Source organism: Rhamphochromis longiceps, linkage group LG13 (genome assembly GCF_057381845.1).
Source record: "Rhamphochromis longiceps isolate RC_006_pf linkage group LG13, R_longiceps_female_GT1.1, whole genome shotgun sequence".
NCBI classification, from domain to species: domain Eukaryota; kingdom Metazoa; phylum Chordata; class Actinopteri; order Cichliformes; family Cichlidae; genus Rhamphochromis; species Rhamphochromis longiceps.
In genome coordinates, this window is record NC_140569.1 from 22,715,625 (window position 1) to 22,728,592 (window position 12,968).

Genomic DNA, 12,968 nt, shown 5'->3' on the forward strand with positions numbered 1-12,968 from the left:
CGATTTTTTTTCCACTCTCAGCTCTGCACGGGTTTCAGCATCGGGCAGATTTGTGATTTGCTTTTAGCATTTTGGCCAACAAAGAACCTACTTCCCCCCCCCAACAAAAAGGGAAAGAACAGTGTAAAGTAGCAGTAGCAATAATCTTTATCTTAATCTGTTGGATGCTTCATAGCAATTATGAGTGACAAAATAATTATCACCAAAGAAAATGGATAATGAAAAAGGCACAACTTTTACAAAGTGTCTTTTCTAATAAGGTAACGCTGTGTTTTGATCTATACTAGGAACAGAGAAGGAAGAGGAAAATATGGCATCATAATGAAATATAGAGGCATACTATGCCTGTCCTAGATAGTTTAACTACAGAGGCCAACAGAGGGAGCTCCGACACATTTATCCTACTGATGAATGAGTCTGAATATGAAATATTGCATCATAGCCACTGTACGCTACAACCTATTTTCATTTTACAAAAGCACGTGCACAGTTTCTAGGATGGGATTAACAGGGAGCAGCCTGCAGAGGATTTACAGTGGAAAAAAAACAAACAACTATGACATCTGCAAATGATTACTGAACCTGCACTATCAAAATAATCTCTCAAACAGCAGATGGTTTGAAGTTTTCGTCTCTCATCTCCATCCAGGCTGACGTCAACTCTGATCAGCGATCACCTGTAATCTGGGGTCATTTGTCCAAAGTCTCAGAACAAGGAAGCCATTAAGATAGAATGTCAGGCTAAGATAATCTTTATGAGTAATACCACACTTAGCCTAATCTGACCAATGACTGTAAGCAGATGGCGCATTAAAAGGCAACAGGCCAGGCTGACGCCAGTAAAGCAGGCGATCGGCAAGTAGGGGGCTGCAACATCTCTCTCCATTTGGATTATGAGATCAGATGCTTGGTTCGTTCTCCTACCTTGGAAAGCAAAGGTAGGCGAGAGCCAATGCCCCAGTCCTCATTCAGTTAAATTCAATTTTATTTACATAGCAGCAAATCACAAAAACTGTCACCTCTAGATGATTTATACTGTAAGGTAACGACACTACAGTAATAGACAGAAAACCCCCAAAATCAGACGGCACCCTATGAGCAAGTACTTGGCGACAGTGGAAAGAAAAAACTCCCTTTTAATAGGAAGAAACCTCCAGCAGAACCAGGCTCAGGAAGAAGCAGCCATCTGGTATAATCAGTTAAGGATGAAGGGAGAAAGACAGGACATGAGAACCAGAGATTAATAATAACTAATGATTAAAGAGCTTGGACTCTTGTTTTACATTTTAAAATAAAATGTGACTGAAAAGAACTAAAAGTCAGTAATTTGGTCTTTTTTCTTACACTCCGATTAGTAACATATAATGTTTTGATGTGTGAAAGCTTCTTATTAGTGCCTTAAACAGTGTTCCACAACTGATGGAGTAAAGTAGAAGTCGTACTATTAATGGTTGGGAAAGCTCTGCACACCTTTAAGAAAAATAGCTGCTGACTTTTATTACAGCTAGCCTGTGATAAAAGCTCACAGCAGTGAGTTGTGAATATTAATACAAAAGTATCCAGTCCTCCGAGGCCTAGACTTTGTAGGACTTTAAGATGAAAAATGACTTTATTATGCCATTAATCTTTAATTTCTACAGCACACAAACACCAGCGTTCAGTCCATTTCCCTGATCTCTCTCCTCTGTTGCTCCCCCGGGCGCAGTAGTGTGTCTGAGTTATAAATAAAACAAAGCAAAGTGGAGCACTCTTGCTCCGTCTCGCTCCCTCTAACTCCCTTTCTCTCATCCACTGATATTCCCGTGGTAACTCCCTCCCACCCCACACACGCAGCCACACACACACATGCAGCGTGTTCTATTTCAACACAGTCACCACGTCCCACTCCCAGCGCGTCAGACGCGTCCTCCTTCCCAGAGAACGAAACATCACCCCACCAGCTTCCCAGCAGTACTTGCTGCACTGTATTCTGGCTCTGCTGAGCCAGGTCTCATCCGTACTGTAGTCGCAGGCAAAACGATGTGCATTTGCATGCACACGTGCTCCGATTTCCTCATCCTTGTTGACATCACAATAGCAAACAACAAAACAATACTGGCATCCTCAGCTGGCTACACAGGAGCGTTACAGGCTGGAAAGGTTTTGTGGGCAGAATGCATAGGGAAGAGCTAATAGGCTGAAGTGGGAAGGTTTCAAAAACAACAACAACAGAGGAGGGAAACAAAAAAGTGAGCCACAGGGATTGTCTTCAGCCTTCATCTCTCAGCCGTATCAGTGACATAACCAACAATCAGCCCTGTATGCACCTATAGTCACAAGTGACGGCACACTGAGCATTCGTGTGGCATGAAAGACTAAGGCAAAGCCATGAATTCATAGAAAACAAACACACCACATGTCAGTACACCTCAGTTCTCAATGGATCTATGATGTTGTTCTCCTTGTTAATGGGTTTGATCACACCTCTGAACATCTTCAGACGCCACACTGAGCAGCGATGCAAGAGTTAAAGTTAAGTTCACTCACATGTGTTCTTGAGAGGGACAGGGACTCTGTCCTTGCTCCATGGACTCGTTGGCTCCCATCCTCAACTAGCTCAGCACCCCTGCCCCCCCCTGCCTCTTCCTGTTCTCCGGCCACCCTCCACATCCACCTGCTACCCCCAAAACTCCTTCCTCCTTTTGATGGTGATCCTTGCAGAGCAGGCAGGCAGGGAGCCTGTACCGGAGGCTGGTTGAGCGTACAGTGCTGCAGTGCAGAGGATGAGCGAGCTTCTCGCATCAGGAGCAAAACACGGGATGATTAAGGGCTCCTCACTTTATGCACATCATCCCCGATCCTCTACACCTCTACAGACGGGGAATGTTCCTGCTTCACATCTGGCATTAAATAAAGCTACAGGAGGGAACAAAATATCCAAGAGCAGGATGTAAAAGAGGGAATGAAGCAAAACAAAAAGGATGTAAGTGTAATCCTGTTTTCATGCAAGTCTCTCAGAGGTGCCTCTTGTCTCTTTGGTTGCTGAGATCGCTGAGCGGTGTTGCTGCTCTCGCTGCCTCCTCCCCCCTCTTTCCTTCACTCTCTCCCCTGACACCAGCCTCCTGTGCCTTTAAAAAGACAAGCAGCTTTTCTTTTCTTTTTTTCATCTGCTACTGCAACTATGGGGGAGCCAAACAATAGCAGTTTCTCCCCCCAAATCCAGTCTGATTAAGAGACGCTTTCCCCTTCACTCTGTTTGTCCCTCACTCCCGCATTACCAGCACCTTGCAAATTTGGCTCTCTCCTGCCAGGGTCCCTCTGACTCGTGCAATGAGCTGCATAGTGAAAATGTCATTTTTGTGCCTCCTTTTCACACAATGGAAGCTTCCAGCACTCGGCTTAGCCAACCAGAGTGATGCACGGGGTAAACAATAGACTCTGAGAAACTATGCGTGAGTGTGAATGTGTGTTATTCAACTTCAGCTCCACTATAGTCTTCCCTTGAAGACAGTCGAACAGTGCCTCTATGAAAAAAAACACAAATTATAAAAACAAAGAAAAAAATTTTTTTTTAATGCATTTCTGTGTGACATACAAAGAATGGAAATAAGAGTAGAAACAATATATTTCCTACTGACTGTCAATGAGCAATAGGAAAGAGAGGCACTGGAAATATGAGAAGAATAAATCCATTGTAGACTCATGGGAACGTGAGGAATTGAGGACTCACTACAATAACATGAGCCCGAGGGACTGGTAGTCACAGTGAGTTGCTGTATTGAGGTATCAGGTATCTTATCTTTGCCTGGGAGGACAAAAAAAACACAATGAAATGGGGAATCTCCAATTCCGCCCCCAAAACCTAACACAGCATTTGAAAGGGGGAAGTGTTTGCATGTAAACATGGGAGTCCATTAACCCTGATTTTCACAAAGAATATCGATGTGATCTGAGACGGGCATGACAATCGATATTCCACGACCCGAGGGGACAAGCAAACTCAAAACCCACAACTCACAACACAGACCCCTTCTAAAAAATATTGATCGCCCAGTGTTCCCCCAAGATTGGATGCTTTGGAAGGGGGGCAACACGAAAGTGGGTGGAGACTGGGTGTGCTGGGTGGGAGCATGTATAGACAAGTCTCCCCATCTGGCATTATGTGGAACCTTCACTAGGTCTTTTATTGCACTTAGAATAATATGTGATGTTTCATCTGAAGAGTGGAGAGGCTTTACACAAAGACAGAAGCATGGTGAACATGGTCGACACACAAGGTAAAACCAAAAAAAGAGGAGAGAGCCTAGCACATCTGGAAAATGGAAACTAATCTCTGTGCAGAGAAATTAAGTAAAAAAACAAAAGAAGATGTTATTTCTATTCTTTTTCTACTCCTTTTGAGACTTCAGCACATACAAGTTCTAGATGATTCCATATACAGGCTGTAGTATCTAGTGCAGTGCTGTTTGTGGAGTACATGTTCCTGTCATATTGAATGTCTGACATAAACATCCACCTTTTGTCGCAGCTTTAAGGGCCTGGCCTTAAACTTGAGCTTCGACTGCACGCTGAAAAAAATAAAGAAATGAAAAATTCAGCAGACTCAGGCACTGGAAGATATAGCTCTGGCAGATTTATCTGAAAAATTCATAACGCCACTCAAGAAGAATCAGGTCATCACAATCCATATATACAATATACATATGTATATATAGCCTTGTTGAAGTCCTTTCAAAATGAACTTTAGGTGTATTAAAAATCCACAACATACAGCTTTGTCTGCATTAAATATGATTAGAAGAATGCAGGACATGTTGGAAAATAATCATTTAAAGCATAACTAGAATTTTATGATGTAGAAAGCTTCATTATGAAAGGAACTTCAGTGTAGCGGGTCCACATTGAGAGCAAGTAAAGTCTCAAAGTTAAAAAACAAACAAAACCAATTATATATCGAATAATGTGGCACCAAAAAAAAAACTTCATAAGAGACCACAAAAATTTGGCCCTCAGCAGTGAGCTGTAGAACGATCCATGGCTCTGTAAGCAGTAGGGGGCTTTTTGCTTCCATGGGTCACTGGGTCACTGCAAATCAAAGCTGTACTGAGAGTTCGCCTCCTGATTGGAGTGTTCACCTCCGGGTCACAACGCTCCCATCCACTGTGCACGAGGGGTCACCGACAAATATGTTACCAGTGACAAAGCTGTGGCAATAATCGAAAATGGGACACTAACTCCGCATTTGTTCATGTTTGTAGTGTAACTCCTAAGTACAGGGAGACTGGAATAGCTATGCTTTCGTTCCATTAAATCAAGAAGTTCTAGGATACATCTTACAGGAATCTTGACTTTAGATGACGACACATGCTCCTCTGATCCTCCTGCCTTAGAGCTGCTGACTGAGCAGAGTAGTCTCAAGCTTTAATTCTTATATGCCAAGAAAAACCTGCATTCCTCCCATTAATCACTTGTGGGACTGACTCCTCGGGTTGGCACTTACAGTACACTCCTCCACCACACCTTGAGATTCAGTGGGATTTCTTTTTGTTTAAGTAAAAGACGAGAGCAGGCGAGTAAGTGGAGCACCTCAAAATGAAAAAGAAGCTGTTAAATTGGAGCTGAGATAGCCATCAGTCTAGTATCCTGATTACAGTCATGTGGTCACGTAAAATAGCGGCGAGAACACATTTGCCACAAACACATTTCAAAGAAGAGCGTGAGTTGTTTAAATCCTATAATCTTGCTTTGTCCATATTCTGAAATACATGAATTGCCAATTAATGTAACAGCATGGGAGGAGCTTTTGTTTTGAGGGCTTTTGCCAGAATCCCGTCAGCTGTCAGGAACTTACTTCACACAAAAAAGCATGTCTCTAAGATGTGTGGGAGGCTTTAACGGATTAATTATTCAGAATATTTGTTTTGGCTCTGTTGCATTCATCTCAATGTGATATAATTATTACTCTTGAAAATCAATGAGTCATTTATGAAAAAGGGACAAAATATAAGTTTGTTTTTGTTTTTTGACGTATTGGCATTTTCATTACCTCATAGCTATAAAGGTCAATTTTCAATTAAAAATAGTTTTAATACTGCCCAGTGTATAAGTCAAATTAATGTCTAGGAGCAGAGAGGGTGTGGCACATGCACTCTAATACTATAATAACCTGTGTTTAAGAGGTGTTTTTGCAGTGCACATAACTCAAAACGCAATCTACAGATTAAATTTATATATACAGCCGCACTGGCACTGTTGCTGTGCGTGCAGATAAATGGGAAACTCGAGCATCCAATCAGAATATTCAGTCAATGTTGCCGCACTGGTGCTCCACTCCTCTCCAGTTCTATCTAACAGGCCTCTCGGATATAAATAATGTAGCATCAATATGCTCGCCTTGCATTCTCAAAATCAACTCTTAGTGAGGGGTATGCTCACAAAGCTGAACAGTCACACAGTTTACATCTGCCACAACCAAATGTGCAGAAAACAGGTTTGGTCATTTGCTCTAATTGAGCATATGTGCATAATCCGGCACAGGAGAGCTGAGGTGTATTCATGTGTGCTCCAGGTTACTGCAGCATCCAGACGGCAGAGTGCAGACACAGTCTGGCAACACAACATGAAGACTGGACTCTGCAAACCCTCTGCTGGTGGTAAATGACACTGCAACAGGGAAAGTGGCTGAGTCATTCCTTCTAATATAATAAAGTCTATGATACAGTTGCAAAGGCCAAAAGCGGCTGCGGGGGAATGTTTAAATGAATAAACTATACTTGAAACAATAAAATAGTAATCACAGTGTCAAGTAATTCAGTGAGAAAAATAATGTTTCTTAAGTTGAAACAGCCAGTTAAAGGTCAAGATATGTGCTATACCACATTAAAGGACTACTTGGTTAGACTGCACTGCAATAGTAAAAACTGCGGAATGTTTAAGCATCAATAGGTACATTTTGTCTTGGTGTTTCTGCTATTTTCACCATTAACAAGCCACAATTATACAGTATGCATTTGGCTTTCCATGACCACTAAGTTCACATTTTGCAAATCTTATTTTCTTTGAGTCCATGTGGTGGACATGCATAGCAATGGTATACTGTAATTTTGTCAGTGGTGTAATGAGACTGGGTGTTCACATAGCTGTGGTTCTTTATATAGAAAATGTCAACAATGCTGTGTATCATTTATCTATATATGGCCAGCACTGTCAGGAAATATATGTCACAATTTTTCATATAGGAATAAATCAATATTTAAGCAAACACACCTAATGCTTTCTTGCTGACAATTAGATATGACTGATGCCACCTTCATAGTAAATATGAAGCAGGAGCTTGTAGCTAGTTAGCTTAACTTAGCCCGAAGACACAAAATATAACCCAGTTCTCCCCAATCACAAGAAAAAACAACACATTTTATCTTTTTTTTCTTGGTTTGCACAAAGGATAATAGTGTCTTTTTTGATGTGCGTCTACTTCTCACTGGAAAAAAGTGTGCAGCCACCAAAGACATATTCAAGCACACAAAGATATGCAAAGACAGAATATAATAAGAATATTAACCACAATGCTAAAATAGTCCTTTAGCTTTGAATATTTGAACAGGATAGATGATTGATTTTGACTAGTTTTCTGTTTAGTACCTCTAAGAATCAAGACTTGTTAATCAAGTGTGCCAGATGTCAGTTTAATGCTGTAATTTGACCTGAACCTAATGACAGTTAACAGGATAAGGAGAAGACTACTTTTTGTGAAGCACGCTAAAGAGACAAGTGTCAGCAAATCTACGTCAAGGACTGAATGAGAACACACAGTCACATCACCTTTTTACAAGTGCCAAAAAGATGAAGAGGTTCAGGAGCAGCCACATGTTCATACCTTAAAGGGATATGGCAGGGTGCAGAAGCGGGGTAAACATCCTCACAGGGGTCAGCAGAAGATGCAGGAGGGGAGGCAGGGGCTGGGTGAGGAGGACAGGGGGACGCAGGCGGGGTTGGTAGGGCTTCAAGTGTGTGACCCTCTGGAAGTGTGGGGACGGAGGTAGGGAACTCTGCGGTGTCTCGGAAGTGAGTAGGAAGGAGGTGGTGATCGGAGGGTAGTGGTTGAGGAGAGGCGGGGGCCAGGTGACCGCTTTCTACTTTGTCACCGAGGGAGGGCCTGCATGGGAGGGAACACAAAACATCAACAAACAGACCAAAACAAGAAAGCCAAGTTTGGAAATTTGGAGTTCCCACTCAGTTTTTCTCCAAATTCCCATCCAAATGGCCCATGAAGTAAACTCACCACAGAGCAGAGTAAATGTAAGGAGGATCGCTCTGTTCTGTGCCATCACTTAAACCTAGCAGCGACTTGAAAAACAGAAGACTCGCTCCAACCATCCTAAGAACGTTTTGTCACCTCTCTCATCGCTCCCCTTACACGATAGTCCATGCTTGCCCTACGGAGAAGTAGCCCACTTGAGGGAGTGCGGCTCTGTCATCATCGGCCACCTGGTGGAGTGGATTTGGCACTGATCCAGGCCCTGCTTATCAGGAGTGGTAGGCTCTTCTAATCTGACAGGCAAGGCGATGGACGCCCTTGCAGCTGTTCCCCACTTGGGGCATGCCTCCTGTTTAGTGCTAAAAATATCCCAGTAGTCGCTTCTGGAAAATAGAGCTTCACAATGCCTCCATAAAGTAAAGCACATGTATCGTGTGCTTACGCTCAACCATCTGCTGAGCTGCACTTTTTAAATGCCCCTGCCAGCTCGTGTCAGACTGAAACAGAGCTCAGTTATTCGCCCTCTCTCTCCGCAGCAAAGCCTGAACTTAATAGCATTTAATGAGGGTGTGTGCTTTTCTTAAGGGCGCAGCAAGTTACAGGTTACATTTAACAATGTGGTTATTATCATTCCACTACAAAGCAGGGAATTTTCTAATTGATGCAAGGCCACTGCATACATGATTTTTAATGTTCTCTGAGTTCAAATCAGATTTTTTTTCTGTTTTTAATTTGGTCCCATTCCTCTCTTTTTTTTTACCCACAATTAGAAACTTACACCAGAAGGCCAAAGCTATACATGTGCCAGCATCTGCGGCCAACTTGACACATGCAGTTTGAAAATAGAAGCATAAAAGTGTCATAAAGCTCACTGCTGCCTCCGAAGATGGACAAAAGCAGTCCTGGGGGGCATGAAGACAAAAACATTTTGTATTTTCTGACTCGCTGCCTTCTAAATGTAGCTAATATCAGCTGACCCGCTCAGGTTAACAGCTGGCGATTTCCAGCCGGGTTCTGCCTCCAGATCCAACGTGCATGAAGTAACAGAGGCTTCTCCTTCCAGAGTGGGATGAACAAATTAGATGGAGCACATGTGCTCATTTACAGCCAGACATCAAACAGCTTAGTTCTACTGTTGGCATTAACACCTGGAGTCTGCTCAATACAGAGTTTACTGTAAGTAATTCAGCTGTGCGCATTACTCAAAGGCACCTCACGGGCAGTTCAAAGAGAGCACAGATATGACAATTCTCAGAAAAAAGCACCGATCCTCTAACGCCCATGCTCATGACTTTGCCAACTACAGCATTCACGCCAAACACACGCACACAAGTTGAAAGCGACCAACAAGAAATAACAAGACACAAAGTCCAGAGAGTGTGTTTAATGAGTGTTTATAAGGATGACTGTTTAAGAACACACGAATGCGCGTTTCATAATCATTAGCCAATGCTGAGCTTAAAGTATTATTAGGCAGGCATGAAAGTGGGTTTTTTTTTTACTCCACTTGTGCCGGCACAGGCAAATGAACCTACTATTACCATGGCAACACATCTATTTACAGTACAATGTGGGTTATAGGACATCCTACCTCTGTTTTGAGAAATATCCCACATTCTGGGCTAAAGAGTCACAGCTGTTTTCCTGCGTTCCTCAACAGAAAAAAACTAGCTGTGCTGCTTTTTAGAAAAAAAAAATTTATATGATACTTTTATGTAATGCAGTCACGAGCCCTCAATGTTTCCTGGAAGACCCAAAAACATTTATTAAATCACAGAGCTATGATTTAGACTGGATTTATGGACAACTTTGATTGTTAGTGTTGATCTTTACCATTACTGAGGAGATTTCCAAGGAAGCATAACGTGTTCTAACCTGTTTTTTCTTTTAACATGGGAGGAGGTGCACCTTTCATTTCACAACTTAGTTCTGGAAAAGCCTTCTCTTCCCTTCGTCTCTCTCTGCTCTTCCCTCCCCTCCACCCATCTGGTGAGGTCAGCAGAGGCAGAGCATAATTAGAACTAGTTACCTACAGACCATCTGCTGCATCCACCTGGAAGGACGTACGCAAACACGCACACACATGCACACATAAAACTACCAGAGCTACTGTTTGTCAACTCACCCAGATTTCAGCCATCACACGACTTCAGAGGTTACAGTAATTACAGTAAGCGATGGAAATGACCTGAACTCCAAAACAGCGGAGCCGATGACCGCACGTCCCAGTCCTCCTCTCCTCTCTCTTTGACTCTCGGACTAACTCTGTCAAACAAACTCGCACCGCAGCACATGCTCGAGTGTTTCTCTGAACCCTGGCTTTTGTTCCACTCTGTCTGGTCTGTGCAAATGACTTCAGTGGGGCTGAGTGCCTGCCCAAATTCCTCCCACTACAAGCTTCAGTTCACAAAGCCGCACAGACTGAGTAGGACTGACAGCTCGGACAGCCTTCGGGGGCGGAGAGAAAAAAAACACAATGTACACACAGACACACACACACACACGCGTATCATATCATATATCATATGCTGTCACGTTTGTTTCTGTGGCACATGTACGCAACAGTAACTGTATCTTTTGATGAAACCTCAGGGAAATAACATTCTTCCTTTTTCCTGCTCTGAACAATGCTGTGTGGATCCAACAGCAGTGATGGGACAAGTGTTGAGACTGACAGGCAGCAAGTGCTAATCTGGCATGTGGGATGGCTCCACGGCATGTGGTCGGAGACAGTGACAAATAAGGGAATTTGAGTTAATGAAGATAGGCCGAAAGGGATGGATCCCACGGAGAGGTAAATGGAAAAGCATTGTGCTTTTACCTAATTCTAGTGAGAAATCTGGCTTTTCGCTAAAGGAATTAGTCAGTCCAACTTGTGCTGCTGAAATGCTTACATTAACACTGACTGATACACTGCTTTACAGCGCTTATTTAACTTGGAAATTTCAACAACTACATATAAATCAGTATACATCTGAGATTCGTATTAGTTCGTAGGCACTGTTAAACCTCTGTAGAGAGAACAGTCACCCAGACACCGTTGAAGTGTCTGAAAGCCAAAACAAATCCACCAAGGTTGTTTTCCAAGCACACGGAAATCAGTTTTAAATGTGTGGCACGCACAGCTGACCTGTAAAGCACATGTCCCCCAAAGCTCCCTATTTTACACACATCTTCGCTCCAATGAAATGCATCTGATAGATCAGTACAAAGGAAATGTTATGACAAAATCTCCTTTGTTTGAATTATAAATGATCTCCAGTTGGGAAATCACTAAACCACAAAAACTTCAGATCAGCTGGGGGTTAAATGGACGTCTTTTCTTGAATCCAGACCCCGAATGCGGTGTGAAGAAGAGCGAGTCTGTTGGTTAAAGGAGTTTCTAAGGAAACATTAGTTGGCTGTTTTACTTAAAGCGGTGAAATGTGTTTCCACTGGAAACTGTGGGCATCAATTCAAAAATATGACAAGCATGTGATACAGACAGTAAAAACACTCACCCACTGTCCCGTAGCTCTGCAGCCGGATCCTGAACAGCCTCTGTCGCTGCAGTTTCCTCAGCTAGGACTTCAGCTGGCTCCACGGGCTGGATGTCTAAAGGTTTTTCCACTAGCTCCACTGGCAGCTCGCTGACCGGCTTCTCCTCTGACTGTGGGGACTCTGTAGTCGGCTTTGTTGTTTCTTGTTCTTCATACTTTGCTGGTTCTACGAGCTCATTATCATTAGCTGTTGGTTCTGGGATCTCATCTGTCCTTTCTCTTGCCTGTTCCTCATTCACTACTTCTGTTGAAGTAACTTGCTTCCTTTTTGGTTCTTGAACCTCATCTGGATGCTCTTCTTCTTCTTTCTTGGCTGCTTCTGGAAGCTCTGCCTTTGTCGTTTCTTCTTCTTCTACTTTTATACTCTGCGGTGGTTTGGAAAGCTCTGCTATCTCATGTGCTGATTCTAGGAGATCTCCTGCCTTTTTTAAAGGTCTGGGAAGGTCTACTGGCTTCTTCACAAGATTCACAGGTGGGATCTCTGCTGTCTCCTCCGCTGCTAGTTCTGGTGGTGGGGTCTTCTCCTGTCTCACGGGAGCTGCTATCTCCTCAGTCGGAGTGAGAAACTCTTGTTCAGGAGACTCCAGAGATGGAAAGGGTCTGAGAAAAAAACAACAGAAGAAGAGAAGAGGTGGGGGGTTTGTTGTTTAGTTTATAGCACATGCTCAAGGAATTACTCACAAATCAAAAATGTGTGTGTGAGCAAGAGGATGTGTGTGGGTGAAGTGCTCTAGGTATGTTGTTGTATTGTGTTGAGCAGTGTGTTTTGTGTAAGAAAGGCTCATTCTTGCCCCGGGGACCAGGGACGATGTCACGGCTGATGTCACTCTTTGAATATAAAGGGCTGCATTACTTCCATTAGACTCCAACAGGCACAGTCATCTGACCCGAGCTCGAGTTAATACAAAGTGCAGCTCTGTGTTTACCTCCTCATTCATATTCATTGTCACACTGCTCTCTGTAATATCCCTTCAAACAAGCCTTGAACATGGTGCTACTTGAATGCTAAGTTAGGGGAACAAAATGCCAGAAATCTTTGGTAAAAGACACAAAAAAAAAATGTAGCTGTTTGTCCAGTTCATAATTCGTTCCTTTCCTCTTTCTATTTTCTTTGCCTTTTCACGCTGAGCTTTAACATGCAACATGATACATCTGTATCACTGTGAGGTTCTGACTGCGCTGCTCTGATCTGC

At 43.0% G+C, this 12,968-nt stretch overlaps 1 protein-coding gene across 13 annotated transcripts in view; it reads right to left on the reverse strand.

The window, feature by feature from the left end:
- Positions 1-12,968, reverse strand: part of tacc2 (transforming, acidic coiled-coil containing protein 2) — a 47,156-nt gene that overhangs the window by 17,749 nt on the left and 16,439 nt on the right. For all 13 annotated transcript variants that reach the window (XM_085428482.1, XM_085428469.1, XM_085428470.1 and 10 more), the window contains 2 exons: positions 11,737-12,375; positions 7,856-8,134 (listed from right to left, as the gene is read on the reverse strand). In XM_085428482.1, the coding sequence (XP_085284608.1) occupies positions 7,856-8,134; positions 11,737-12,375 (918 nt within the window). The remainder of the gene's footprint in view (positions 1-7,855; positions 8,135-11,736; positions 12,376-12,968) is intronic.